This window comes from Acanthopagrus latus, chromosome 17, assembly GCF_904848185.1.
Source record: "Acanthopagrus latus isolate v.2019 chromosome 17, fAcaLat1.1, whole genome shotgun sequence".
Lineage (NCBI taxonomy): Eukaryota > Metazoa > Chordata > Actinopteri > Spariformes > Sparidae > Acanthopagrus > Acanthopagrus latus.
The window spans coordinates 948944-974110 of NC_051055.1; the positions used below are offsets into that span (position 1 = coordinate 948944).

At 41.3% G+C, this 25167-nt stretch overlaps 1 protein-coding gene and 1 long non-coding RNA gene across 2 annotated transcripts; one reads left to right on the top strand and one right to left on the bottom strand.

Annotated features, from left to right (window-relative positions):
- Positions 1-304: 304 nt before the first annotated feature.
- LOC119006473 lies at positions 305-3578 on the bottom strand. Its single transcript, XR_005070811.1, has 3 exons — positions 2255-3578; positions 1739-1906; positions 305-751 (listed from the first exon to the last, which is right to left on the bottom strand). It is a non-coding gene; the product is annotated as an uncharacterized LOC119006473 (long non-coding RNA).
- A 2421-nt stretch (positions 3579-5999) lies between these two features.
- On the top strand, positions 6000-9508 carry fzd1 (frizzled class receptor 1). Its single transcript, XM_037075212.1, has one exon. It carries the CDS (start codon positions 6443-6445, stop codon positions 8102-8104), a length of 1662 nt encoding a protein of 553 aa, XP_036931107.1. The 5' UTR covers positions 6000-6442; the 3' UTR covers positions 8105-9508.
- The last annotated feature ends 15659 nt before the right edge of the window (positions 9509-25167 follow it).

Consider the following 25167-nt stretch of genomic DNA (forward strand, 5'->3'; position numbering starts at 1 on the left):
GACAAGACAAAGACAAACACAAAGAACAAAAAAAAAAAAAAAAAAAAAAAAAACCCGCTCCTGAGGAAAAGGCTACTCTAATCTTAATAAGAGCTATGAAATTTAATAAACCAAAAAACATTCCAAAGAGAGCTCAGGCTATAACAATTATCTACTGCATTTACAAAACTTAGAACAGAAAGTGCCCCAAAAGGAGGAAAACAAAATGCTATGAAAAGTTCAAAGTGGGGAAAAAAAAGAAAAAAAAAAAAAAAAAAAGGAAAAACACACTTTGATCGACCACAGTGAGGACTGTGGTGTTTCCTTGGTGTTTTTCCTTGTCAATGGATATGATCTGGAGGGAATGGGGAGTGGTTGAAGTAGCCCCATGCGTGCCTTGGAAGATGTCTTATTTTGTGCACAGACCGGACAAGCCTCGATGTACTCCCGGACCTCCGGCTCCATCGTGGGCCACCATGACCTCTGGGAAATGACGAACATGGTTCTTTTGACTCCCGGATGACACGAAAGCAGCGAGGTGTAGGCCCAATGAATCACCTGTGGTTGTAGCGCAGCAGGGACAAAAGACAGTTGTTGGGACAACTGTGGTGATGGGGCTCCACCATTAGCTTGCTTTACCTCGTTTTCTATAGGCCAAGTCACCACTCCAACCACACAATTCAGAGGAAGGATAGTTTCCGTTTGCTTGGTCTTAGGCTCGGGATCGAATAGGCATGACAAGACATCTGGTTTGATGTTTCGGGATCCCGGCCTGAAAGAGAGAGTGAAAGAAAAACGGTTAAACAGTGCCCATCTGGCCTGGTGAGAGTTAAGCCTCTTAGCCTTTCTAATGAATTCTAAATTTGTGATCTGTCCAGACAATGAATGGCTGTTCGGCCCCCCTCCAGCTAGTGTTTCCATTCTTCCAGAGTGAGTTTTACTGCCAGTAGTTCTTGGTTGACGATGTCATAGTTTCGTTCAGCTCTGGACAACCGTCTTGACAGGAAGGCACAAGGATGCATCTTGCCGTCCTTCTGACCGCTGGGATAACACTGCTCCTACTCCTTCGTTGGATGAATCCACCTCCACAACGAACTGGCGCTGTGGATCTGGCAGAGTGAGGATGGGGGCCTTGGTGCTTGAGGTTCTGGAATGCCTTCGAGACCAGCGAAATTGTACCCGAGTGGAGGTAAGAGCATGGAGAAGAGCAGCTATTGCGCTGAAGCCCCTGACAAACCGCCTATGAAAGTTTGCAAATCCCAAGAATTGCTGAACCGTTGTGGCTGTCTGGAGTAGGCCATTCTGCAACAGCGCTCACTTTAGCCAGATCCATCTGTACTCTTCCAGGAGCTACAATGAAGCCCAGGAATGAGACAGTTTTGGCATGAAACACACTTTTTTCCTGCTTTGACATACAAATGATTCTCTAGTAATCTCTTAAGCACTTTATTGACATGGTCTTGTGTGTAGCAAGGTCAGGAGAGTATATCAAAAATGTCATCCAAATACACATACACAAAATGATCCAAAAAGTCCCTCAAAATGTCGCTGATCATAGCCTGGAAAACAGCAGGTGCTTTGGTGAGCCCGAATGGAATCACTCGATACTCAGTGTCCGTTGGGTGTGTTAAAACCAGTTTTCCCCACTCATCCCCCTCTCTAATGCGGACCAAATAAGCATTGTGAAGATCGAGTTTAGTGAATATCTTGGCTTGTTTGAGTTGGTCAAATACAGGAGGTCATGAGAGGGAGTGGATACCGGTTTTTGATGGCGATGTCGTTCAGAGGACTGTAGTCAATGCAGGAGCATAGAGAGCCGTCCTTTCTCCCCCACGAAGAAGAATCCTGCTTCAGTGGGTGAAGATGAGGAGCGGATCAATCCTGCTTCCAGTGAGCCGGTGATGTAGTTCATAGCCTCTCTCAGGCCCTGAAATGGAGGAGTAGAGACGACCTTTGGAAATGGTAGATCCTTGAATTAAAATCAATAGCAGTCATACGGGCGATGCGGAGGAAGACAGAGCTTTAGTTTTGTTAAATACTTCCTTCAGATGATAACAGGGTGAACTGCAGTCAGGTCTGGAAATTCTGAATCTGTGGCAGGGTTGGCAGAGAATGAATTAATTTCAGCAATTCGCTAGTGGCTCACTCAATTCCCAATTTCTTAGCCAATCCCCAGTCCATAAGACTGTTTTAATGCTTCCGGATCATGAATTGAGTTCAAGTTAATCTTAGTGAATGTATGAGATATGGTCTTAGAAACCTGGTTGGAACTCACCGATTGAGGTTTCTTGGTCAGACAGGAGCTGACAAGATGACCAACGCCGCCACAATAGAAGCACCTTCCCTCCTATTGCCATCTGTCATTCCTCCTGCATCAACTGAGCTCTGCCCAGTTGCATGGCCTCGTCGTCTGGTGCTGTTTGCAGGTGAGAAGGAGTTTCAGGCGGTGATCGATGAGATGTCGGCCATCTTAACTCCGGTGCAGTAGTAACTCCTCCCGAGACTCTGCTTCGGTTCACGCTGTCCTTGGAGTTGAGATCGTCGATTGTCAGTACGAATGGCAAGTGCGATGAGTGCATCCAGACCAGTCGGTAAATCCAGGGGAATGAGGAGATCTTGAATTGCGGGTGCCAAGCCTTTTAGAAAAATGTTATACAAGGCGGAGTTGTTCCATCCGCTCTCAGCAGCCAGAGTGCGGAAGTGAATGGCGTAGTCAAAGTTTTTACCTTGTTTCAAAGTGCTTAATTCCTGGGCTTTTTCTCAGCAAGAGCTTACGGGATCAAAGGTCTTGGTGAGAGCTGTTTGAAATCCCGTTACTGTGTCACAGATCGTGGACCCCCTGCCCTACTCGGCGGAAGCCCAAGCTTTGGCCCGACCCGTCAAGTGGGCGCTACTTTCGCTCGCTCGGTGGGGAAGGCGTGCGGCAGTAGCTCGAAATGAATTGAGCAATCAATTAAGAAAGCTTTGCAAAGCCCAGGCTCCCCCATGTACAGAGTAGGTGGCACCCGTTTGCAGGAAGCTCCACCGGTGTGCATGGGAGTCTCCGGGGAAGCTGGGGCAGTCGGAGTCAGAGCTGCGGTGCTCGGCCGATTGAGCTGTCCCAGTAGCTCTTGCAGCTGAGAGGAGAAGTGACCCATATTGGCTGTCATGGCTGTTTGAAACTCCTCCTGGCTATTGAGACGAGCCTCCTGGATCTCCGAAAGTCGCACTGCCTCTGCTGAGTCCATAACTGGCCAGAGTATACTGTCAGGCTTGGGCAGAAAAAGAGGACTCAGATGCAGGTTGGCAGAAATTATGACAGAATGACAACAGAACAGGCTATGAAAATCTATGGGTCCAACGGACAATACAAAGAAATAACAAAAAGGCGCTCCTGAAGGAGGAAAAGGCTACTCTAATCTTAATACTAAGAACTATGAAATTTAATAAACCAAAAAACACTCCGAAGATGAGGGCACTCAGGCTATAAAAATGATCTACTCTATATTTACAAAACTTAGAACAGAAAGTGCTCCAAAAGGAGGAAAACAAAATGCTATGTAAAGTTCAAATTGAAGCTCAAATCTCTTAACCAAAAAAAACTTAAAAAAAAAAAAAAAAAAAATCAAAAAAAAAAAAGGAACCAATACAGAAAACAAAACTTGACAATACTTAACATACGTGAAGATCAAGGCTGTGAACAGGGCTGGATGTACTCGACAAGATGAAATACGAAATACTCTGGCAACACAGACAGGGGAAGACAAAGACTATATACACATGGGGGAGGGGAACACAGGTGGAAACAATCAAGGATTAGGGATGATGCCAGACCAGTGACACAAGAGGAAGGGCAAGTGACCTGAAACGAGAGGAGAGATACCTTGCAAAATAAAACATGAAATTCATAAGACAAAAAACCCAAGACAGGACATCCCTCACTGCGATGTGACAACATTAGTATAACTCGTTAATCGTGAGCTAGAGCAAGTGAGATATCTTGGTATCTTGGGATAGCAGTCCTTTTTTTGTGGACAGCTTATTTTAGAATCTAAGCAACTTTTCTTCAGATAATGAGGGAAAAAAAAAAACGTTTGTTATCATCAGAGGACATACCAACTTTATAAGCTATGATAAAATCTGTTTTTTGTGACCATAGCAGAGTCAAGCTTTCGTACTAGAGCTTTGTTAACTACTGTATCCAGTTACGGTTTGTCTTTAGCTTTATAGGTTTCTTTAAGTTCCTATCTACCCAGCATTATACTCTATTTGTATAGTTCATTATTGGTGGGAGGATTTATGTCAGAGAAGAATTGTAGAAATACACTAGGATTTTCTATAGCCCTCCATCCATTAATATAGGAGAATGTCCTTTCTTTTAATGGTAGTTCAACACAACGCTCATAAGTAGAGCACAGTGGTCATTTGTTTTAAATAAAGCAGAATTAAAGGCTCAGTGTGTAGGATTTAAGGGGGCAGAAATTGAATGTAATATTCACTCTACATCCTGTTGGCACGGCAAGAGAAGAGCAGAAATTAACCTCTGCAGTCCAGAAGGTACATCAGGACACAGTCCTCCATCTGTCAGGTCAAAGACATAGAGAGAAAGACAGAGAGAGAGACAGGGAGAGATAGACAGACAGAGACAGAGGGAGAGAAAGACATAGAGAGAGAGACAGAGAGAGAGACAGGGAGAGATAGACAGACAGAGAGAGAGGGAGAGAAAGACATAGAGAGAGAGACAGACAAACAGAGATAGGGAAAGAGAGACAGAGAGAAAGAGCTACCAACTATGCATGCAGAGCTGAATATCCTTTACTGTTAAATATTCAAAAACAATTCCTAAATTTCTGGAATCATATTAAAACAATTGACCCACTCTCCTTTTCTTACAAAGCCCTATACCAGGAGTCGAACCCACAAAGGAGTCCCCTCTGCCTACTGGCCCTGAGGCTGAGCGAACCATCAGCCACTCAGATCATTACACCACAACCGCCTCGGCCTCAGGACACAAGCACTCAGAACATAAGACCCAACCAAATTATGATGAAAGAAAAAGAAAAATACATAGATTATTGGACAGAACTAATAGAATCCCACAGCAAAATGGAAACATACGTAGCCCAAACAGACAGTACACTGTGACAGCCTACCTGACCACAGTGTCTGATACCAAACTGAGGAGAACACTGACTAATTACAGACTGAGTGAGCACAACCTGGCAGTGGAGGTAGGCCAGCACAGACAGACCTGGCTGCCCAGAGAGGAGAGGTTGTGTTCTTACTGTGACCAGGGAACAGTAGAGACAGAGCTGCACTTCCTAACTCACTGCAACCAATATGAAAGTCACAGAGAGCAATATTTTGCAAAAATAATCAAAAATAGTATTGAAATAATGAAAAATAATTAATGTTTATTAACTAATAAACAATTTGTTAAACATATTTATATCTTATGTTACACTTACCTACCTTCCATAGTCCCTCTTCTCCAGGCCTCTTTATTTTGTTATTGTTTATTTTGTCTGTTTATGTTTATTATTACTGTTATAGTTTGTATTAAGATGCTTTGGCAACATAGCATTGTATGCATGCCAATGAAGCCACTTGAATTGAAGTGAATTGAATTGAAATAGAGTGTGTGTGTGTGTGTGTGTGTGTGTGTGTGTGTGTGTGAGAGAGAGAGAGAGAGAGAGAGAGAGAGAGAGAGAGAGAGAGAGAGAGAGAGAGATGTAAAGTCAGTCAAAGTGAGACGGGGGAAACAGGAAGTATGTCAGTGAAATTGTAGTTAATGTTACTGGAGTAACTATTACACTGATAGAAATGAAGCTGAAAAATGATAGATGTATACTGTAATAGTAGATGCCTGCTCTGTTTGTGTTTTAGTGGAGGCCTGTTTAGGGCCATAGCAGGGCCCTTATATGGTGTAACGTTTAATCCTGTCTAACCTGACATCTTGTATTGTATTACTTTATTTTATTTTGACACATTTTTATTCTTCATTTTCATCTCTTAAACATCGCAAATGCAACAATTATTTTCTGAGTTTTCAGTGTATGTTTTGCAAAATAATGACGTGTGATGCTGCATGATGACTTTTATGTTGAAAGTTTTCACCGGAAGCCTGACAAGGTGCTGGTGCGGCTGACAGACCGGGACGTGAGTGGGAGAGCAGAACAGGTTTGATCTGCAGACTGACGCGACGTCTGGCGGAGTGATGACCGAGCTGTCCCTGCTCTGGAGGTGGACGCTGTATTTCGGTGGATTTCAACATGAGCAGCTCGGTTTGTGTGTAGAACCTGGTCTCTAGATCACACTGTGTCATCAACCTGGCGCACTGAGTCTCCGGAGGACGGGGACAGTGACTTGAAGCAGAGGGACGGGGACTGGAAGCAGCAAAGACACGATAACAAAGAGGATTCAAGGAAGTAGGTTGCTGCCTGCCGAGGCAGCAGACGAAGTGAGGCAGCAGGACCTGCTCACCATGGCTGACCGCAGACTACTCCGGGCTGCTCTCATCTCACTGTTGTTTCTTCTGTGCGTGGACGTGGGGGTTTTTCGGGTTCATGGGCAGTACGGTGGCGGCGACCGAGGAATGTCTATACCGGAGCACGGTTTCTGCCAGCCGATCTCCATTCCGCTGTGTACGGACATCGCGTACAACGAGACTATCATGCCAAACCTGCTCGGTCACACCAACCAAGAGGACGCGGGGCTGGAGGTCCACCAGTTCTACCCGCTGGTTAAAGTTCAGTGCTCCCCGGACTTAAAGTTTTTCCTGTGCTCCATGTACGCGCCTGTGTGCACGGTGCTCGAGCAGGCGCTGCCTCCGTGCCGCTCTCTGTGTGAGCGCGCTCGGCAGGGCTGCGAGGCGCTCATGAACAAGTTCGGCTTCCAGTGGCCCGACAGCCTCGCATGCGACTCCTTCCCGGTCCACGGTGCGGGAGAGCTGTGCGTCGGGCAAAACATGTCGGACCGCACGGAGCCCGACGGCTCCGGCCCTTACCCCACCGAGCGCACAATCTCAGACCCCATTAGCGGTCAGTTCAGGTGCCCGGCCTCGCTCAGGGTGCCTCCCTACCTAAACTACCGATTCCTCGGTCAGGAGAACTGTGGCGCTCCATGTGAGCCAAAGAGGTCTCATGGGATGATGTACTTCACCGAGGAGGAGCTCAAATTCGCGAGGATATGGATCGGTATCTGGTCCGTGTTGTGTTGTGCTTCCACCTTATTCACCGTGCTGACATACCTAGTGGACATGAAACGCTTCAGCTACCCAGAGCGGCCCATCGTCTTCCTGTCCGGCTGCTACACCATGGTGTCCATCGCATACATTGCTGGATTTTTACTGGAGGACAAGGTAGTTTGTAATGACCGGTTTGACAATGACATAAGCACGGTGGTGCAGGGCACTAAGAAGGAGGGCTGCACCATCCTCTTCATGATGTTGTACTTCTTCAGCATGGCCAGCTCAATCTGGTGGGTCATTCTGGCTCTCACCTGGTTCCTGGCTGCAGGGATGAAGTGGGGCCACGAGGCCATCGAGGCAAACTCTCAGTACTTCCACCTGGCAGCCTGGGCCGTCCCGGCCATCAAGACAATCACCATCCTCGCTGTGGGGCAGGTGGATGGAGATGTGTTGAGCGGGGTTTGCTTTGTGGGCATCAACAGTGTGGATGCACTGCGGGGCTTTGTCTTGGCCCCGCTGTTTGTTTATTTATTCATCGGAACCTCCTTCCTCTTGGCGGGCTTCGTGTCTCTATTTCGCATTCGGACCATCATGAAGCATGACGGCACCAAGACGGAGAAGCTGGAGAAGCTGATGGTGAGGATAGGGATCTTCAGTGTGCTCTACACTGTGCCGGCCACCATAGTCATCGCCTGCTACTTCTATGAGCAGGCCTTCAGGGAGCAGTGGGAGAGGACGTGGATCAGCCAGACGTGTAAGACGTATGCTGTGCCGTGTCCGGCACAGAACCACCCCAACATGAGTCCTGACTTCACAGTCTTCATGATAAAGTATCTAATGACTCTCATTGTGGGCATCACTTCTGGCTTCTGGATCTGGTCTGGGAAGACCCTTAACTCCTGGAGGAGGTTTTACACAAGACTGGCCAACAGTAAACAGGGTGAGACCACAGTGTGATATGGCTCAGCCTCGGCCCTCCAACAGACTGCATAGTGACAGACTGAATGATAATCCTCTTTATTATTTCCTTTTCCCACTATGGACTTACAGCAGACGCTTGATATATTTTTTAATGTACATATACATGTGTGAGATTTTTTTTAAGTATATATTTGTATTTAAAGATTTTTTTAAAAAAATTATCTCTTAAAAAAAAAAAAAAACACTTTGTTTTTTTCATACTTTGGACTTAATAGAATTGTAGGTAATTATCAGAGCCAGCTGACCATCAAGGATTCAGGTCTCATGACCCGGTTTAATGTGGACACCACTGGGAGTATTTCACATTGAGAGTGTGTGTCTTTGATCAGTGAACTGCTGGGGAGCAGTGGGTCTATTCTAAGCAGAGTCCCGTGAAACCCAAGTGCTTCCTCGTGGCTCCCACTTATCCTGATTAACCAGCTGTAGTCTGTGTCTGTTCTCTTGAGCAGCAGTTGCTCGGTTCTGAAGGGAAATATCAGCAGTGTGGGACAAGAAACAGCGGCAGGTTGTGAATGAGAGTCACAGTGACAGATGGTCTGGCCTGCAGCTCGGCCCTGACAGTTCTAACATTCCCTTCCAAATAAGGCACACATACATGTGAGCTTAAAGGACCATACTGGTGTTTTTATAAGTCTCAGTTTGGAAAATTGTTTATTTTACACTTTTACCTTCTTTTAGGCAGTGCAGGCTAGTTGCATTTCTCCTCATGTCCTGGAGACAGTTTAGCTTTTATTGAGAGCTCAGCTCCTAAGTCAACTTACAGGCCCTTAAAACGTGCTAGAGTTAAACCCATAATGGACAGTGACGTGTGAAGTGATGATGGTGGACATGATGCAGGTGTATGTGCAGTCCTCGCATTATGATGCATTGATTTCCAAACTTTCATGAAATGAAAGCAGATAAAATCTTCACTTATATTTAACTGACAGGTTTCAAGACTGCAAGTTGATTTCATCTGTGGCTAAATTAACTCAAACTAGGGGCTGCCTGGTAGAAGGAAAATGAGTTTTAAAATGGCCAACCGTAATGCAAGTCATGTGCTACAAGGGTTTGAACATGCAAAAATGCTTGTGGTGTTAATATTCAGAACAGCGAGAACAGTGTGTGTGTGTGTGTGTGTGTGTGTGTGTGTGTGTGTGTGTAATCAGATTTCTGTATTTAAACCCATTTTCTGTCTCCAGTTCTGTGGCAGTTCCTTGGACACCCTTTGAGCCTTTACAGTTTGTTGTGTTTGTTTTTATGTGTAGCCTGTACTGATAACTGATTTGTCCCACAACAACGTGCAGGTTCCAAATGTTCTAATGTGGCATTGGATGGTTTTGGTTATATATGAGAGTCTTGTCTTCTTGTGAGATTAAAAAAGTACATTTCAAAACATGACCTTGAAAATTTTGAATGGTAATTTACAAAGGGAAAACATATATTATTATTATTATTATTATTATTATTATTATTATTATTATTATTATTATTATTATTATTGTTATTATTATTGTTATTATTATTATTATTATTATTATTATACATAATTATTAAATAATGATACAAAATAATGGTTGCATACCTACACTAGAGACCAAATTTGATTACAAATATGTACTCTGAAACATCACGTCATGTTCACGATGAAACTGCAGGTTTCACCACAATTCATTTTGACCTATAGTGGCAGCAGAAGCTAAGATGTAACCTGAACAGAATTCTAATGAATTTATAATGTTGCATGGGTTCAGTTTCAGAAAACACAAGTATATTTAGGAATGCGAGGCAAATCAACAACTTCAGGGCTGAGATATTTCAGGTTTTTTAAAAGGAAAAGTAAATGATCAAATCCCCCTTTTTATCTGAGAGAATGTCAGAGGTACTATGAGATGATTGACAGAAATATTATTCAAATCGCAAGATGGCAAAATCACAGGACCTTCAAAAAGGTTATAAATGAGGCATTGCAATAGTGCAGAGACGCCTCGTCCTACAAATTAAAATCAGATTCTCCAGAAGTAAAAACCCTAGAAAAAATGGCATCATCTTCGTCATCATCTTTTTTCAGTAAAATATTATGCAAAAATGACGATTTACACAAAAATCATGACTGATACTGGAATAGCTGTTAAATTACTTACCCTATGACGTATATTGCATATTGTTCAGCCCTAAATATGAGCAGAGGCAGAAGCTAAGATGAGCAGTAAATGTGATTTCATGTGTTTGTTTGATTCTGATTATCAATATGTAAATCCTGATGGAACAAGGGATATTTGATTTGGTTACTTATTTTTGAAATGTTTGTGACTTCTTTAGAATCGGCAGAATTCTTCAGTACAACAACACCTTGTTGAAAAGCTTAAAGGGTGTCCAAGCTTCAACATAGCACTGTTACATGGTTCAGTCATTGTGAGACGCTGTTTGTCATGCTATATCAGAAATGTAACAAAACATATTTTTGATTGTTGAGAGGAGACTCAGGTTGTTCTGCAGAGTAATTGGATCCTCGTGAACATAGCTGCATGTCTGCACTGTGGGACTGAAGAGTAACCAGCAGCTTACATTTACACTGCAGGAGAAAGGAAGCCTTGTGTTGACATGCAGTGTGGCTGCTGTCGGTGCGCCTCGGCTCTCACGTACACTAGCACACATCATGACTTGTGTTCTTGTCAAATGCTCCTCAACATGGTGCTTCCAGTTCATAATAATTGTTTCATTGTGTTGATGGCTCTACAATAGTCACAGCTTTGAAGTAATTTCCTTTCCCATTTTGCTATGAAGAGAACCTTTATATTTTTAGAAAATATTACATTATATATATATATATATATATATATATATATATATATATATATATATATATATATATATATATATATATATATATATAAACAATCACACCATTGCAACTGTCAAACCTTTGTAAAATGTATTTTTTTTTCCTGAAAATGATCACGCTTCCAGTCTACCTTAGTACACATGTTGAAAGTGTGTGAGGAAGGAAAAATAAGAGCAACCACCTCTTACAATGTATAAAACTGTAAACCAATCCTTCATTGCCATAAAGCAAATGAGAACATGAGCAGAAACCCATGGCCATGATGTCATCTTGTAGTTTCTGTACTAATTAATTACAGGATTTGTAATTGATTAATCTAATTAATCACATTTTAATCTCATATCTGCCAAAGGTACCAGAATAACGAATGCAAATTCTAGGACATTATAAAATTGTATTGCATGACTAATCAATTGAATACACTAAGAAGAGAAGATTTGAAATCCACATTTTTTTTTTTGGTGAAGTGTGTTTCATAAATGAAATTTGAAAGAAAATGGTCAAGCACATCCCAGCAAACCAATTAGGCCAGGTGCATTATTCAAAAATGCAATACAAATACAAGTAAATAAAATTCAGAAATAAAATAAGGCCGAGTCTCAAATAGGCACTTAAACAGACTCTCAATTCAAAATGAATACCAAAACTGACTAAATATGGCAATTCAAAATGAATAGTAGAAGTATAAGGCTGTGAACAGTGACAGAATTTGTCTTCAAGATAAGAGCTTTACATTGCACCGCATTTAGAACTGACCAAGACAGACCCCCAATTTGCCGGCCTCTGTCTAAAACCGCGGACCAAGCTGCCAAAAGGACAGGCAAATATGCAGCGTGGTGCTCTGTCTAAAAACGGCTCATGTCTGTTGTCACGCTGCTTTGACTAGCGACGCAGGTGGGAAGTGACGTCCGGACAAGTTCCTCAGTGCTAGTGCTACCCTGACGTGCCGCTGCCAAGTAGCCTACGGGTCATTCAGTGGGCGAAATTTAAAATGCTCGCGCATTGATGTGCCACTCAGATTCTCAGAATTAATTGCGTGAATATTTATAACGTGTTAATTAATCTAATTAACGCGCTATACTGACAGCCCTAATATAAACATAAAATGAGAAAAAATAAAAATCCATATATCTATATGGATTTTTTTTTTCTCATTTTCTTGAACATTGTGCGATGGGACATTTGTCAACATTTTCATTTCAGGGACTTTCAATTCATGGGACTTGGTGAAAAAAGTCAGGCCTATTGAGATGCTCTGAGACAATACATAAATACAATATAAGAGTGTAGTGAAGTGCTCCCAGTATCTGTACTAAACTTAGCTAGACCCAGAGCAACAGTATCTGTATTAAACACACAGATGAAATTGATAATTTAATCTTCTCATCTGACCCTGAATGATTAAGCAAACAAGCTAAAAGGAATATGAAACATACTACAAGGAAAGAGCATAAAATGAAGGACCTCAAGCTATTTTTGTTCTACATTTCAGCTCAAATCAAACTGTTTTTTGACTCATCGCCTGCATCTCTGGAATGTAGCCTAATCTGTATAAGACCTCACAATAATAATTCAAGCTATGTAAAAGCTTTTGACCCTCGTGTAGCAGCCCTACTCATGGGGCAGCTGCAGCAGTTACTGTCCCAGGCTGCTCCTTCGCGCCACACAGCTCCTGTGAGTTCTGTCATGGATTGTCGTATGCATATGACAACTGTGAAGAATGGCCTTCTTTGTTAGGAACTGACTTATTTTTGACACAGTGATAGTGAACTATCAGTGTGTTTGTCATGGTGAGTCAGTCAGTGTTTTTTACAAGCTTATCATGAGTTTTATGGTATGGCATCTGCAACAAGCTTTTTGTCAGCTCCATCTCCCACATGGACTTTCACATCAGTGGTGGGAGAAAGACAGTGAGACAGAGGGTAGTAAACACTGTAAGTGTTCAGCAGTGGAAATTTTTCTGCAGTCGTGTCCGTTCAAACTGAAGCTGTGGGCGGGGGGGGTCGGGGGCTCATAGGCCTACTCTGCTCAGTAGCTTTTATTGCTCACATCTGGTTCTGCTGTATGATCTGGATATGAACATGAAGTATATTCATTTACATATGTGATGTTTTTGGGGCAGGTACAAATCAAATCAAGCAGCACTAGTTTTCTGGCTCTTTGCTGTAGTTCTCCCGTTTTATGCTGTAAAAGCCTCCGTGTGAGTTGGTCTCAGGTTCAGTCTTAGAGCCCATTTTGGAAGCAAGGAAGCTTTCTGACGGGGTGGCTGTAGCTTAGCGGGTAGAGCAGGTAGGCTAGTGATTGGAAGGTCGCTGGTTCAAATCCCAGCTCTGGGATGAGCTGAGCTGCTTGTTGAAGTGTCCTTGAGCAAGATACTAAACCCCAAATTGCCGTTGACACCTTGCATGGCGGCCTCTGCCATCAGTGAAGAGCCCTGTGATGAGCTGGAGTCCAGGGAGTACCCTGCCCTCACCCAGGGACAGCTGGGATTGGCTCCAGCAAAAAACCCTGTGACCCCATGAAAGGGATAACAGACGATGGATGGATGGATGGAAGCAGTGGGCAGAGGTAATAGTGCACCTTCTTCCATTATTATGTTTTATATGATGAGATTAAAATAAAATACCATACAATAAGAATGAAAAAGGAAAACAGAAATTGTCTAAACAATATATGTCAGTATATCAAGCTAAGGCATATTTACATTTATGGCATTTAGCAGACATTTTTGTCCAAAACAACTTACAATAAGTACATTTGTCACAGTCCTGCGATGAACTTGGTGACTCATCCAGGGTGTACCCTTGCCTTCGCCCATAGAGTCAACTGGATTTGGTCCCAGTAACCCCTGCAACCCCTTGAAAAAGGGGGATAAAAGCAGTAACATCCCCACGACCCTCACGGAAAGTGGAAGAAAAAGGAACGGAACATGTTGCAAGGTTTTTCTGAGGAAAAAACGCAGGTCACTGAACTTGTATCCAAAAAATTGGTGAAATGATGTCACCCAAGCAGATTATTTTCATGTTTTAAATGTATTATTTTTATCAATACATTTATTTTTTTTTTAATCATTTATAGACAAAATCAGTTTTAGAACAAGGACAACTAGTCCTTAAATGTTTAGAGAAAAGAGAATTGGAGATGACCTGTCAACAGTTTTACACACTTCTATTTTGTAATGGCTGTCTATGTGTAAAATCCGTTTTGGACCCCAGGGGAGGCATTCGCTGCAATATTGCAAGTGGCCAATGGGCAAAATGGGAAGCATGACTGAGAGGACATATCCACCCCTATAGCTCCAAACTCACAGGTAATCCAGTCCACAAGGGCCATCAAACAGATTTTCTTTAGGCTTTTAGAGAGTAAGGGTGAATTTTCTTTCCGAGATTTCACTCATCTAAGTCAGCACAATTCACTGCAATACAATGTGACATTGTACTTTTATCAGTTGGCAACTGAACAAACAAAGAAAGAACTTTTTGTGAAGATAAAAAAAAACAGTGACTTTATTGAAATGTTACTTGAATCATGCAGGCCAGAAATAATATTCAGCCATATCAAGTTACAGACATACACTATATTGCCAAAAGTATTCACTCACCCATCCAAATATTTAAATCAGGTGTTCGAATCACCTCCATGGCCACAGATATATGAAAGCAAGCACCTAAGCATGCAGACTGTTTCTACAAACATTTGTGAAAGAATGGGTGGCTCTCAGGAGCTCAGTGAATTGCAGCATGGTACTGTGATAGGATGCCATCTGTGCAACAGTGCGTAGAGGGCTTCATGGAATGGGTTTCCATGGCCGAGCAGCTGCATCCAAGCCATACATCAGCAAGTGCAATGCAAAGTATAGGATGCAGTGGTTTACACCACACAGCATGCCACCACTGGACTCTAGAGTGGTGGAGTCACGTTCTCTGGAGTGACGAATTGCGCTTCTCCATCTGGCAATCTGATGGGTCTGGAGTCTGGGTTTGGCGGTTGCCAGGAGAACAGTACTTGTCTGACTGGTTTTTCAGGAGCTAAGGCCTGGCCCCTTAGTTCCAGTAAAAGGAATTCTGAATGCTTCAGCATACCGAAAGATGTTGCGCAAATGCACTTCTGGAAAAATGGTCAAATATCCCCATAAACACACTCCTAAACCTTGTGGAAAGCCTTCCCACAAGAGTTGAAGCTGTTATGGCTGCAAAGGGTGGACCGACATCATATTAAACCCTATGGATTAAGAATGGGATGTCACTTAAGTTCATATGCGAGTCAAGTCAGGTGAGCTAATACTTTTGGCAATATAGTGTATAGAGGTCATCAACATGCACTTTATTAGTGTAGTCTATAGGTATGTCTTTCATGCCTTCACACGCTTGCATTGATGGCAGCCTATGATACATTCATGCTCTCCACTTGCATTATGGGAAGTGCAGAGTCCAGTTTTTTTTTTAAGCTCCATCCAACTAGGGATCTAAAGCTCTAATATCTCCACTTCTGCTGCTTGGATGGATGGAAGCTTTCTGACAGTGGGCAGAGGTAAGAGTGCACTTTCTTACATTATTATGTTTATATGATGAGATTAATATAAAATACCATACAATCAGATGTGCAGTCTCATGCCTTCACAGGCTTGCATTGCTTTAATGCTTTGATTTTGTCTGTTCTCTTTAATGAATGTTTGTTATGTGTTCCCAAACTTGATCAAAAATGCAATACTTAATCCCAGGAGTGCACCATTAATCTAAAGGAACAAGATATGTACATCATAGTGTAAAAAAACTTGCAGCACTGTCCCATAAGACATAAGCAGCATTTCTACCACACACCAAAACCGACAGCAAGTCATTAGCCACATAAATGGCTATCTTAATATGTATCAAGATAATGGTGCATAATAGACTTAGTGCATAGCCAAAAGCATCTTTAGGATACACATATAGTATGGAAGATGCAGTCAGAGAGAGAATATGGTGGAAATCATATTGTCAACAAAATCCGCTCATCACCGTTTCCAACCATCCATGTGCTGTGTGCATATCTCAGTCATATTGACATGATGTTTTCTGTTCTAAGGCCATCTCGTCGAAGTTCCTGTGGATTCTTCTGTGTTTTTAGATAAACCTGTAAAATGGCCATAATACTTTGTTGGTTAGGTTAGTTGGTGCTTGGGAGCTGGGAAGACAGAGTCTCATTGAATTGGGGGCCCACTAAATTTCCCGGGGACCCACTCAAATGACCACCAGTGTGTCCTGGGGACACGATAATAACATTTAATAACAGTTAAGTTTAGACAAACACTGTGGTTAGAGTAAAAATAACATACAATACATACATGACTTAATTTCTCTTAAGTATGTGGTGTTCATTATGTTCATACATTACAATAACTCATCATTTACTTTTGACCCCTCACTGGACATAAACACAGGGCTCTCACCTGAGAGTCCTGTGTTTATGTCCTGTGTGGGCTCTACCCAGCTACAATCCCTGACCTCAGTGATATTTCTGTTCATCTGTGAAGAGTAAGTGTCATAAACTTGTATTTGCTACAAAGACTGATTTTCAAAATTCCAATTAAAAAAATATCACCTGGTGGTGGATTTACTGTATAAAAATGGGGTGCCAAAAAAATCTGTAAAATAATGGAAAATAACGGTCTACTAAAAATACAGTAATTTCCTATTATTAAAAAAACAGTTAATAACTTCAAAATAAATTTCACTTTTAATTTGTTTGTATTTTTAATGTTGCAATGTTTTGCACCTGTAAAAACAGTGAAATTACCTAAAAATATGGCAGAACACTGCAGTAACACAAATAATCAGGCTTAAAATTACAGAAAAGTGCTTAGTTGGGTTTTATTAGATAATTTTGCATAAAAATCATGTATATTTAATCAATATTTAATGTAGTAAAATGATATACCACCCATAAAAGGATTGATTTATATTCTTAAATGATGGTAAATGGGTTCTAATTACAACAATATTTACATGTAAAATTATATACAAATCTTGTATATTTAATAGATATTTAACGTTCTTTAAAAAAAAAGTATGCCCACCTATAAAATCAATGGATTGATTTCAAAACATGTCAGAATACTGCTGTGATACAGATTACCACATTTACAATATCCTGCAGTAAATCTGAGGCCGTATGCATAATGTGTGGGCTTTGTATGCAATTTTACATAAAATCTTGCAAATTTAATGGATATGTAATCTCAAAAAGGATATATAGTGCTCAGCGTAAATGAGTACACCCCCTTTGAAAAATAATATTTTAAATAATATCTCAATGCACACAAAAACGATTTCCAAAATGTTGACAAGACTAAGTTTTATATAACATCTGCTTAACTTATAACATGAAAGTAAGATTAATAATATGACTTAGATGTTCCATTTTACTCAAATTAGGGTAATGCAAAAATGAGTACACGCCACTGAAAGTCTATGGAGCAAGGCTAAATTCTAGACTACAAATGTTTAATTTAACAATAATCAACCACAGGTGAGTCTAATTAGTCATTACACAGGTGTCCAGCAGACAGTTGACTATAAAAGGGTGTGGAAAACCCCTTCCCATTTCATGTTGTTAGCAATGGCACCACATGGAAGAGAAATGTCTCAAGACCTGAGAAAGAAATAATTTCTTTACACTGCAAAGGTGAAGGTTACAACAAGATCAGCAAAGCTTTACTTATCATTCAGAATGCTGTAGCAAAAGTAGTACAAAAACTTAAACAAAATGGAACTGCAACCATCTCACTGAGACTTCCAGGTCGTCCACAGAAGTTAACACCTAGACAGGAGCATCTTCTGATGAGAATGGTCGAAGAAAATCGGCATGCAAATTCACTGCAGTTATCCAAGGAAGTAGAAAGCCAAACTGGGGTGACTATTTCCGGTGACACAGTATACTGTACACTGCAGAGGAATGGCATGCATGGGTGCCGTCCCCGACGGAAGCCTCTCCTAAAGCCCAGGCACATAAAAGCCCGCCTAGAGTTTGCCAGGGCCCATGCTGACAAAGATGAAGACTACTGGGACTCTATACTTTGAAATGATGAGACCAAGGTAAATGTTTTTGGAACTGATGGCTTCAAAACTGTATGGCGTCACAGCGGTGAGGAATACAAAGAAAAATGCATGGTGCCTACAGTGAAACATGGTGGTGGCAGTGTCCTTATGTGGGGTTGCATGAGTGCTGCTGGTGTCAGGGAGCTGCGTTTCAATGATGGCATCATGAATTCACAGATGTATTGCTCTATACTGAAAGAAAAGATGCTACCATCACTCCGTGCCAGAGCATGTGAGCGAAGCTGAGAGGCGAGAATTTCCACTCCCCACTTATGTGGGTGTTCGCTCCTTCGCTTCATCGCTCCATCTCTCAAAGTTATATCAGACAGCTCCGCTCAAAGACCACTCTCTGCTCACCTAAAATTTCATTCGGCACCGGTGAAATTGCCCCACGCACGCTCAAATTTAAAAGAGGGAGCAATTCCTGACACTGACTGATGTCCTGTTGAACCCTTTTCAGTTTGTAAAGAACAGTAGATTGTTTTGGGTTGTCACCTCGTGCTCTTTCTGTGTTCTGTCAGAAACAGAACCATTGCTCTGGCCTTTGGATTAAAACCCACTCTGTGCTCCGACTATATTTCGCATGCTCCGTTCCCCGCTCACTCCGCGCTCTGCACTCTGCTCACATGCCCTGCTCCGTGCCCTTGGTCGTCGTGCACTTTTCCAACATGACAATGATCCTAAACACACATCGAAAGCTACTGTTGGATTTCTGAAGAAGAACTGGGTGAAAGTGATTCAGTGGCCAAGTATGTCTCCTGATCTGAACCCAATTGAACACCTATGGGGAGTTCTGAAGAGACAAGTTGAGTATCACTCTCCATCCAGCATCCAGACTCTAAAAGAGATAATTCATGAAGATTGGAAACAGATTGATGTCATTAACTCATGGAGGCCATACAAAGTACTAGATTTAGTAGTTTCTGTTGTGGGGTGTACTCATTTTTGCATCGTCCTTATTTGAGTAAAACTGAAAAATGTGTAATCTAAGTTATGTTATTGACCTTACTTTCATGTTATAAGTTTAACAGATGTTATATATATATATGTATATATATATATATATATATATATATATATATATATATATATATATATATATATATATATATATATATATATATATATATATATATATATATATATATATATATATATATATATATATATATGTGTATATATGTGTATGTATATATATATATATATATGTATGTATATATATATATATATATGTATGTATATATATATATATGTATATGTATATATATATGTATATATATATATGTGTATGTGTATGTATGTGTGTTCAAAATGGTACTTTTCAAAGGGGGTGTACTCATTTATGCTGAGCACTGTACTGACCTATAACATTGCATATACCTTCTTTCATATACTTTCATACCTGATATTTAGGTTTATAATTCTAAAAAAATCTAGTATTAATGTAAAACCTCACACACCATTTGAAAATGTCACTTATTTAAAATTAGAGAAAACATTTAGCCTCCAATTCGACATTGTGTTTTTTTGACAAATTAAACAATGGTGAGATTTAGCTTACAACAACAGCTCTTAAACAATCAGGACACACTTCACGTTCTCAATTTTATTAAATTCTCTTGAATCAACAGCAGACCAGGACAGAAAAATGTTGCCACCTTGCAACATTCATGCTTACAAAACAAATGAAAAATGCAAATGAAATTAAAGCTGCAAGCAGCGATGAATGGGCCCTCCCAGTCAGGGGCATCGAACTGGGGGGAAATGTAGGACTGATTACCACGGCCCCAATGGGGGAGGGGGCCCTTGAATAGCCTGAAATAAAAGTGTCATTTTTACTTTATTATTATTATTATTTTTTATTTCAACATAATTAGTGTCATAACTAACTTAAAATTGGCAGAATAAATTGGATGAGAGGCTTTACTCTGTATGAAAAAAAACAGTGGAGGCTGTCTGAGGCCCCTCTCCCCCCTCACAATACATAATGGTTCAATCCACCCCTGCAGCTTAAAGAGCAGGAAGATTCCTCTCCAAACAGCTTAACAAGCAAAGTGGGTGCTGCTCATCAACATGTCGTTACCCAAGAAAGCAAAATCAGGGAGTCTTAAATGAAAGGAAAAGGCAGAAAGGGACAGAAAACAAGGAGAGGGAAGACAACTCCTCACACATTTCTTTCAAAAGAAAGGTGAGCACAGTTTAAGAACAGTTAAAGCTGTCAGCAGTTGTAAAGACAGCCATGAATCTAGTTTCTCAGTTTGAGCAGCAGCATCCTCATCTCATCCCTCATTAAGTGCTGACTGAAAGTTATTATTACAAGTCATCATTTCACATTGAGGTCGCGGACCTTGCGGTGAAAACGGGTCAAATTTGGAGCAATATTAGCTTTTTGAGGGGCAGGTTTGAGATCAGAGGATTCATTCTAATACCAGTATTTCTATGATGCTTATGGCTTAAATAAAAAAACTGAGCCTGTGATGGCCTTCAGAGGACAGTTATGTCATTTTCAGAGGGTTAAAAGAGAGTTATATAATAAAAATAGCCTATAATCCATATTTATTTCAGAATGATTTTCATGTATTAAAAACAGTTCTGAAATCAAAAGAGCATGTGTATGTGTATAATATAGTTCAAATTCAGCCAATAGAGTGTTTGGTCAGTATAGTTTGGGACTCTCACCTTCCTGCTTTGCAGTAGGAACAGAGGAGAACATTCCTGCTGCATGCAGACTGTGTGACTCAATACAACTCTCAGTACAATCAGAGAATTGTATACATTTTCTGGAAATCAGAGGATGAAATCGCAACAACCACATAGCCTCATATATGTATTTTTTCATCCCAAATCCAAAGCCACCACTTATGAGTCTTTAGTTGCAGAGATAAATTAGACCTGCATGCAGGACTACAAGGGGGACAGTGAGCAGTAACCAAGTAACTGTCATGTTGTTCTTTTCACAAATATGGGAGTGATAGTAAAAAATATCATTAAAGTGCATAGTATTATAGAAAACAGCATAATTTTTTTTGCCATGTAATACAAGGGCCCAGTTAGATTTCTTTTCATGGGGCCCAAAATCCCTGGTGGCGCCCCTGTTCACAGTCCACGCACATCGGCGCATGCAGCCATTGGGTTGTGCAGCTGTTGTGGCATGCTGACGACGGGGCTTCTTCATGCAACACCTTCCGTTGAGAAGGTGGCTTGCTCCCACTGGGATGCATTTGCAGATAGTGAAGCTGAAAAGTAAGGGCTGAAACATCTTTAAAAAGTCAACAGTTTGAACAGCTAAAAAAGGTGAACAGTTTGAAAGCCAAACAGTTTCTCCAAGTAAACATAAAGCTGAATATTTGACAAAGGCAGAAAAGCTGAAAAGTAAGAGGCCTGACAGAGCTTAAAAAGGTGAACAGTTTCTCTGGCTACACATATGCTGGAGCAGCAGCAGAGCCAAAGATGAAAATGTCCCCATAAGAATAAATGGGAAAACGCCTCCCAAACTCCTGCCATTTTAGAAAAAAATGTAATGGTTATCACAAAAATATTTATATATTGAGTAACAGGAGACGTTACTGAACTTTATGATGTCTTATTTCTTCTTTCTGTAGAGTGAAAAATAGGGGCGGCGGAGCAAGAGACAAAACAGGTACCGTCTGCTCTCTTCCAGAAATTCAGGATGAAAATTAACATTGTGGCTTATGGGGGAGTTGCTGGAGTGCTTGTCGCTCTGGGGCTTCAACAGCCTACAGTCCTACATCTGAAATAAGACCATCAGCTGAAAGCCAATAAAGGTCTGAGTCACAGGTAATGTCAGTTTTCCAAAGGCTAAAATCTTCTTCTAGAATGATGTTCAGTCTCTAATAATCCACTGGATGGAAGTAGTCCCGTGCTTGTTAAAGCTCTGGTGCAGGATATTGTATTGTTTCTGGCCGGATCAGATGGGTGTTCCCCATTTTTACCACAGTATGTAGCTCCTCCTGTAAAATAAAACACAAATTCCAGAGGTGGGAGTAAGTCACATACGTGCAAATCATGAGCAAGTCTCAAGTCTTAACCTTCAAGTCTCAAGCAAGTCCCAAGTTACTGTGATCAAAATCAAACAAGTCAAGTCAAGTCATTGCGATTACTCAAGCAAGTCAAGTCGAGTGATGGCTAAGGTCAAACAAGTCACAAGTAGTTTGTATGAATGTATTCTTCATATCTGTAGATGCAGTAAACAGAAGAGGGTGGTTAGTCAATAAGTAATTGCATAGTTGATCAATTTTATATATTGTTTTCAAACCCATGAACACAAAAATAAGATTAGATTAATATCAGCCCTGGAACAGTACCATACTGCACATTCTGACAGCTGAGAATAATACTCTCAGGCATTGCGCCCCCCCAAAGGAGGCTGAAAATCACAGGACATGTCTGCTCTGTCCTGAAATGTGTGTTTCTCTTCTATGAAACACATTCTACATCTCGGAGGCGACGTCTCTACACATAGGACCCCTTCTCTTTTCAAACGGGGTAGAGCTCCATGAGAAACAGTAGGAGAGACACAGACACAACACCTGAGGGAGAACCAGGTCCGTCGCGGACGTGCATGAAAAAACAAGTGTGTCGCACTGAATGAGTGCCGCTACGGTGTCGTGTTGGGCTGGGTTGTGAGCGCGCACTGAAGACACTATATCTGAAACACACACATGCTTTAACCAAGACGGCAGCCAAAATCACCCAGGCTTGCATGCACCGTGTCATACAGTGGCTGAGGGCTCAATATGCGCAAACAAAAGAAAGAAAGAAAAGCCAAGACTTTCTTGTCATCTGTAAAAGGTCAGATTCTGTGCAGAATCAATGGAACTGTCCAATCTCTCTCTGATCAATTTCTCTGACAAATCTCAGAAGACAAGGAGAAGTGGTTGTCTCCGCTGGTGACACTGAGTTTGGAAACTGAATGTATTTTGTGATACTTCTTCCCTTTGGTTGAAGATCAGCAGTGATCTTGTCCAGCACTCCACCACTGTACGGTGTACATTTTAAGACATCCTCAGGATCAGGCTTCAGCATCAGACCTCAGATGAAAAGGTATAAGGTCTCAGAAAAAGCTCTGTCACACTCTCACCAAACAGCCACCTGAAAAATAGTGATCGGACCAAAAGGCTTGAGAAAAAAAACTTGTCACGCTTGAACTGCCTCAGGATAAAAATCACACTGAACACATCAGTAACTAAGTTTGTTACACTGAATGGTATTAGGAAAAAAATGATCACACTGAATGGCATCAGGAAAAAAAATTGTCGCACTGAACGGCATCAGGACAAAAGTTGTCACACTTGAACGGTATCAGGACAAAAGTTGTCACACTGAACGGTATGGAAAATAAGCTTTTTATTCCACATCAAATTTGGGTGAAATATCCCTAATGTTGTGATCTGGTCTGGATTTTCACAGAGGATTACTCAAAAAGTACATAATAAAAGTACTTCATATTGTGCATGTAAGTAGTCTAGAAAGTAGTTAGTTCAGCAGTATATGAATCATAGACCACTTATGGAAAATAAGCTTTTTATTCCACATCAAATTGGGGTGAAAATCCTTAATGTTGTGATCTGGTCAGGATTTTCATAGAGGATTACTAAAGAAGTACACAGTAAATGTACTTCATATTGTGCATGCAAGTAGCCTAGAAAGCATTAAGGTCAGCAGTATACTAATCATAGACTGCTTATGGAAAATAAACGTTTTATTCCACATCACAGTTGGGTCAAACATCCTTAAGTTTTTTCTTTCGTCCTTTACTTTGAAATCCGGACGCATACCTGCGTGATACCTTCAGTCTATTAACGGGAATAACTGCTGTTAATGTATCGTAATTTTCACAGATCTGACTGTGTGACTTCAGTCTGCCCCAAAGTCACTACCAGGAGCTCTTCAGAGCGCCGGACATTTAAATTTAAATTTTCCATTGGCAATACAAATATGAAGAAATCTGGACGTATTGCTCATTTGTAAACCCAACACCTATCAGTCTATAGGCAGGAATCTAAAAGGCTCGCTTTATTGCCATGAATGCCGCAACAATATTTCTAACCAAGAACCAGGAAAAGAGTACCTAGCACAGTATTGCTACGTGTGTGCTGTGTGAAAGAAGGATGGAAATCAGCACCAGCCACTGTGGCAGGTTCGTTCCAGTCAGATCTGATCCAGTCGATCTTAACAGTGTGCTTTCCACAACCCTAGGGTTAGATCCGGTCAAATTGTATGTTTTTGATGGGACCAAAGTGTCAGTTGGACTTCAGAAGGGCCGGAATTCAAACACTACTAGAACGGCCGTAAGCGGTGATTTGGACCGCTAGATAATAAACTCTATATTCTCTCATGTAAATACCCAATTGAATGATGAATGCACACATTGTGTTGTGATTTTTTTTTTAAAAACGAAACAACACCAAAATGTACATTTTCACAAAATAAATTATACATTTATCAATATTCATATAATCGCACATAGTAAACCATTGTATATTTACACAAAAATTTAATAGAGATAAAATCTGAATACGAAAATTAATAACTAAAAGAAACTTATTTGATTATGAGACAGTTTATTTTAATACTTAATTTATATTGGGAAAAAAATCTGAAAATGAGCTGCTCTAATGAAAAAAAAAAAAAAGTTCTTTCGGACCGGTGCTTCCGTGTCTGCTGCTGCGGTGGTCACTTCCGCTGCTGCCCACCTTGTGCCGACTGCCGCGGCAGTCGGTAGTTGGCTCCTTTCCCCTCCATGTATTCTGCTCTCAGCTCCTCTGCCAGCTTGTGACAGCACGAATCAGAGTCTGTGATGTGCTATAACATCACCAATACTGCGTGGACATCCCGGACCAGATGCGAGGGCGTACTCCGTCAAAGGCGGCACGGAAGATGGTCAGTGGCGTCTTCTGCAACATCCTCGACCTGGCTGGGATCAGTGCCCGCATTTTATTAAAAAAGCAGAGCTGAGGGCTGAATACATGGGGGGAAAGGAGCCGCGGCAGTCGGCACAAGGTGGGCAGCAGCGGAAGCGACCACCGCAGCAGCAGCAGACACGGAGGCGGTGCCGGTCCGAAAGAGCTGCAAACGGAAACCAAGCGTCGGACACTTGAAATGCCACAAGCCCG

Excerpts from the sequence above, each read along its gene's own strand:
- fzd1 (XM_037075212.1), top strand. The coding sequence starts at position 6,443 with ATGGCTGACCGCAGACTACTCCGGGCTGCTCTCATCTCACTGTTGTTT.